At 34.3% G+C, this 5,647-nt stretch overlaps 1 protein-coding gene and 1 long non-coding RNA gene across 2 annotated transcripts; both read right to left on the reverse strand.

Moving 5' to 3' along the window:
• Nucleotides 1–853: 853 nt before the first annotated feature.
• On the reverse strand, nucleotides 854–1,220 carry LOC109827733. Its single transcript, XR_002243495.1, has 3 exons — nucleotides 1,181–1,220; nucleotides 1,048–1,095; nucleotides 854–943 (listed from the first exon to the last, which is right to left on the reverse strand). It is a non-coding gene; the product is annotated as an uncharacterized LOC109827733 (long non-coding RNA).
• A 578-nt stretch (nucleotides 1,221–1,798) lies between these two features.
• On the reverse strand, nucleotides 1,799–2,286 carry LOC109827734 (ubiquitin receptor RAD23b-like). Its single transcript, XM_020394750.1, has 3 exons — nucleotides 2,139–2,286; nucleotides 1,940–2,059; nucleotides 1,799–1,867 (listed from the first exon to the last, which is right to left on the reverse strand). Exons 1-3 carry the CDS (start codon nucleotides 2,250–2,252, stop codon nucleotides 1,805–1,807), a joined length of 297 nt encoding a protein of 98 aa, XP_020250339.1. The 5' UTR covers nucleotides 2,253–2,286; the 3' UTR covers nucleotides 1,799–1,804.
• Between the last annotated feature and the right edge of the window lie 3,361 nt (nucleotides 2,287–5,647).

Genomic DNA, 5,647 nt, shown 5'->3' on the forward strand with positions numbered 1-5,647 from the left:
TCAGTAAGATTTGAAATAACTACAAGCATTACCTGGTTGACATAACTTTTGCTGTACGCATTAATTGAAAGGCAATCCTGCTTGCACGACTGAAAATGTTTTATCCAGCGCTGCAAGATTTTAGGAATGAAATGTCTAATAGACAAGATGTTGTGATGTAGAATATTGTTAAAACTGAACGAAACAACAAGGATTGAACTGAAAATAGCAAACCCTGGTGAGAAAATAAAGTCAAGCAGTAACCAAGTGGCAGAGTAATAATATATCATAACGTTAGTTATTAAGATTAAACCAAGATGTCTCCCATAAAATGATTTGTAATCCTATAGTTTAGTGTTGAGTCAGTGTTAAATTCTTTATCAATCAAACTTAGGAGAAAACCCCTAAAGCCTAAGGATGAGAAAGGTAGGGTTGGAAAATAAAGGGAAAGATATTCAACACAAACATTTATAGAGGCTCTTATTTATAGAGGAAAATGGTTGCTTCTCATGTGACATATGATTGTTGTTTCTTTGCATGCTCCCCGCAAATCGATAGACATGGTTTAATTCTCAATACAAACAACTTGACTGAATAAATATAAACACATATTGCCTTAACTGGCCTATTTGAATTATAACTATGATGATAAATATGCTAACAGCTGTCGACATACATATTTATTTATAGTTCTCCAAACTAAAGTGTCAATTTACCTCCTTATTTTAAAAGTGTTTGGTCCCAGGCTTCTTTCAAGTCATATGTTTGATTGCTTGTGTAGATGCATGTAAATGCTGATACCGCGAGGTGACCAGTCCAAATAGAGGACAAAAATGGCCAACGAAACATAATAAGTGAATAACAACATTGAAATCATAGAGCAAGAAATGCTGACCATTACAAACTCAACGAATGCAATGCGAGTTTTATGCTGATAGTCCCCGAGCATTCTCATGCGATAGACCTATCAAAAGAGAGCATTTTAGTATACATCCTTCCATGAAACATAACTTCTTCATATTAACTAATGCATAACCATCAACAAAATAACCATCGGTAACAACAAACCTCTCCACATATTGATCCAAAAAAGAGTCTCAGCTCTTCCTGAGTAATCTACATAAGGTGAATTCTGAAAGGTAAATAAAGTGGTAGAGAATAAAAAGGTTTCCCCAATATAGAAATCATGAGCCAAAATTACCTTCTTGTCAATGTTTGTACAGTAGACAGTTCTTGCACACTAGCCTTAACTATTACTTTTTATTGGTTTTGTTAGTTTCGAAAGGTTACTGTAATGCTTCTACTTAAGACTCTGTTGTCTATTGCATGTCTTATGTAGGCTGGTAAATGTTGTTAATTTGGTATATTGTAGGATCTCCATTCAATATTTATTATTACTGAGAAAAATCATTTAGCTTTCATGAAACTGAGTTTAATACAATATTGAGACTATCTGTGCATATGCAGCAGCAACATATATACACACAGTATTGTGTGTATCTGCTGCAGATACACAGCAGATACACATGTTGTGTGTATCTGATGTGTATCTGCAGCAGATACACACAATACTGTGTGTATCTGTCTGCAGTAGATAAACACAGTATTGTGTGTATCTGCTGCAGATACACAACTTTTGGTGATGTTAAACAGATTAGACGAGTCTGTCTGTTCATGTCAATGGGAACAGGAGTTAGGCTAACATATAAACCTGTTCATATGAATACTCTAGACAATGAATTTTTACCGTCAACAGTACGTTTATTATTTCTAGGAAATCAAAAGACCCAGAGAAGCAAGTTGTAGCAATGGAATGGGGTACCTGTTAATTATTTCTAAGGAAATCAAGAGACCCACCACTAGCACCTCCACCCACACTGGGAGCTCCCTGGAGAGAATTCCGTTATGAGATACATCTGGGTGAGGTAGTTTGAAGATTATAAGCTAGGAGAAACCTGACCTGTGGAAACATATCTAGAGGTGCAGAATTTGGCAATACAGACAGAGTATCGCCTTCAGCAGCTGTCCCAGTTGTGTTTGGCCCTTCAGCCTGAGCAGCTTCTCCTAATGTAGGGATTCCCTGCATAAGGATATGCATATATGAGATATTAGTTTATGAATAGTTTCTAACTGCATCCCCCACAAAATATAGTGCATACAGAATATAAGTATTCCACAGCACGCTCTGGATTATTGTAAGCAGCACGAAGTGCTCGCTGAACCGTATCCTTGTCCCAGTTACCACCACCCATATCCATCAGCTGATGAACCATTGATTCCAGATTGTTTCCTGGTACCAAATTAGATGCAGGTCCATCATAAACAGGGGCCCTGCAATTGAGAGACAATAAACCTTATGAATTAATTACATCGCCGTGTCTTTGATTTGGTTTGGAATCTGGTATGAGAAAGATAGAGGTTGTCTTTGATTTCGTTCTGGAATCGGAGAATCACAAATGATAGAGTTTAGTAAATTTTTTTTTCTTTTGTGATTTTGGTTGTGATTATTTCCCTAAATTAGGTATTAGGTATATTAATTATGTTTTGAACAATCTAATATCAATTGCATAAACAATAGATTAAAGATATGAATATGTTTTGTAGCCATTACTCGAGAAAACCTGTTCCTTGAGTAATTATGTATGTTTTGAAAACCTGTTGTGCAATTCTCACGTAAATAATTTAACATTTTTTTTAATTATATATGTTGTCTCTGAATAATTATGTATGTTTTGTCTCTGAGTAATTATATAAGTTTTGTAATACACTATTACGTGTAGATTAAATTATTTAACATTTTTTCATATTAATGCAGATATCCTACTTGGTTGGATTTGCATTGTTTTTTTTTAAAACATTTCTAAAGTTGTCGTTGATTCAGGTTAGTTAAGCAACTTTCTTCTCTTTTCTCTTTATTTTGTTCATAGTGATGATAACTCTATTTCCTTGTATTTATCTTCTTCTACACTTAAATATTTATTATTATTATTACTATTATATGACTTAAAAAAAATTAACCTTAGCATATAAGATATTTGTGATTACTGATGTATGTATAGTTTACCAAATTTCTACACTAAAAACTATTATTTTTTTCTAGGTCAAATTACACATGAACCAGTATGTTCTTTATTACATAAACTACGGACTCCAAAGTCTTGTTCATTTTGTGGAGCAAAAAAGTTTGAACATGAGCCACCAACATCCTGTTGTCACAATGGTGAAATCCACCTAGCAGATGTGAATGTTAATGACGAGTTATATGCCCTTTATACAGTACAAACCCAAGAGGCAATTGAGTTTCGAAGACAAACCAGAAAGTATAATAGCATTTTCTCATTCACATCATTTGGGGCAAGGTTTGATAGAGAACTTGCATCAAACAGAAAGGGTATTTTCACATTTAGAGCACAAGGACAAATATATCATAATCTCCCCTCTCTTATTCCAGAAGAAAATAAGCCTTCCTACTTTCAACTTTACTTTTACGATACGGAGAATGAGTTGCAAAATCGAATGGGAATATTAGATAATGCAAACATGAGTACGACTACAACTAAAAGATTGATGGATATATTAGAAGGAAACCCATATGCAAAATTTCTGCGGAAACTAAATGATTTTCCATCTCTTGAAGACTTCAAGATCATTATAAATAGAGATGCTGCAGTAGATCAACGTGTTTACAACTCGCCAACAGTGGATCAGGTTGCAGCTGTCTGGGTAGAGGGAAATAATGATAATGTTCCGTATGAGAGAGAAATAGTTGTCCATTCACACTCTGGCAAGAATCATCAAGTTAAGCACTATTTTGGTTGTTATGATCCTTTACAGTATCCTTTACTCTTTCCAGGCGGAGATGTAGGATGGCACCAAAATATTAAAAGAAGGGATAAAAATGATATTCGCCGGTCAAAACAAGTAAATACAACATCTCAAGTAACTCAGCAAACTTTTACATCTGCAGAAGATATATTTAAGCGAGAAAGGGAAGGTAAATCATAATTAAAATTGTTTAATAATATTAAAACATTAAAAATTAACTTAACCTGCAAACTTGTAGGTGTTAAAGCACCAAAGGCGGGAAGCGTCTCATGTCACATCACAAAAGTTGTGTATCTGCAGCAGATACACACAATACTGTGTTTATCTACTGCAGGACAGATAACACACAGTATTGTGTTGTATCTATTGCAGATACACAGCAGATACACATGTTGTGTGTATCTGCTGTGTATCTGCCAGCAGATTACACACAATACTGTGTGTATATATGTTGCTCTGGCATATGCACAGATAGTCTCAATATTGTATTAAACTCAGTTTCATGAAAGCTAAATGATTTTTCTCAGTAATAATAAATATTGAATGGAGATCCTTACAATATACAAATTAACACATTTACCAGCCTACATAAGACATGCAATAGACAACAGATCTTTAAGTAGAAGCATTACAGTAACCTTTCGAAACTAACAAAACCAATAAAAATTAATAGTTAAGGCTAGTGTGCAAGAACTGTCTACTGTACAAACATTGACAAGAAGGTAATTTTGGCTCATGATTTCTATATTGGGGAACCTTTTTATTCTCTACCACTTTATTTACCTTTCAGAATTCACCTTATGTAGATTACTCAGGAAGAGCTGAGACTCTTTTTTGGATCATATGTGGAGAGGTTTGTTGTTACGATGGTTATTTTGTTGATGGTTATGCATTAGTTAATATGAAGAAGTTATGTTTCATGGAAGGATGTATACTAAAATGCTCTCTTTTGATAGGTCTATCGCATGAGAATGCTCGGGACTATCAGCATAAAACTCGCATTGCATTCGTTGAGTTTGTAATGGTCAGCATTTCTTGCTCTATGATTTCATGTTGTTATCACTTATTATGTTTCGTTGGCCATTTTTGTCCTCTATTTGGACTGGTCACCTCGCGGTATCAGCATTTACATGCATCTACACAAGCAATCAAACATATGACTTGAAAGAAGCCTGGGACAAACACTTTTAAAATAAGGAGTAATTGACACTTTAGTTTGGAGAACTATAAATAAATATGTATGTCGACAGCTGTTAGCATATTTATCATCATATTATAATTCAAATAGGCCAGTTAAGGCAATATGTGTTTATATTATTCAGTCAAGTTGTTTGTATTGAGAATTAAACCATGTCTATCGATTTCGGGGAGCATGCAAAGAAACAACAATCATATGTCACATGAGAAGCACCATTTTCCTCTATAAATAAGCTCTATAAATGTTTGTGTTGAATATCTTTCCTTTATTTTCCAACCCTACCTTTCTCATCCTTAGGCTTTAGGGGTTTCTCCTAAGTTTGATTGATAAGAATTTAACACTGACTCAACACTAAACTATAGATTACAAATATTTTATGGGAGACATCTTGGTTTAATCTTAATAACTAACGTTATGATATATTATTCTCTGCCACTTGTTACTGCTTGACTTTATTTTCTCACCCGGGTTGCTATTTTAGTTCAATCTTGTTGTTTTCGTTCAGTTTTAACAATATTCTACATCATAACATCTTGTTATTAGCATTTCATTCCTAAAATCTTGCAGCGGTGGATAAAACTTTTCAGTCGTGCACGCAGGATTGCCTTTCAATTAATGGTACAGCAAAAGTTATGTCAACCAGGT

The sequence above is a fragment of the Asparagus officinalis genome, unplaced genomic scaffold, assembly GCF_001876935.1.
Source record: "Asparagus officinalis unplaced genomic scaffold, Aspof.V1 AsparagusV1_Un404, whole genome shotgun sequence".
NCBI lineage: Eukaryota > Viridiplantae > Streptophyta > Magnoliopsida > Asparagales > Asparagaceae > Asparagus > Asparagus officinalis.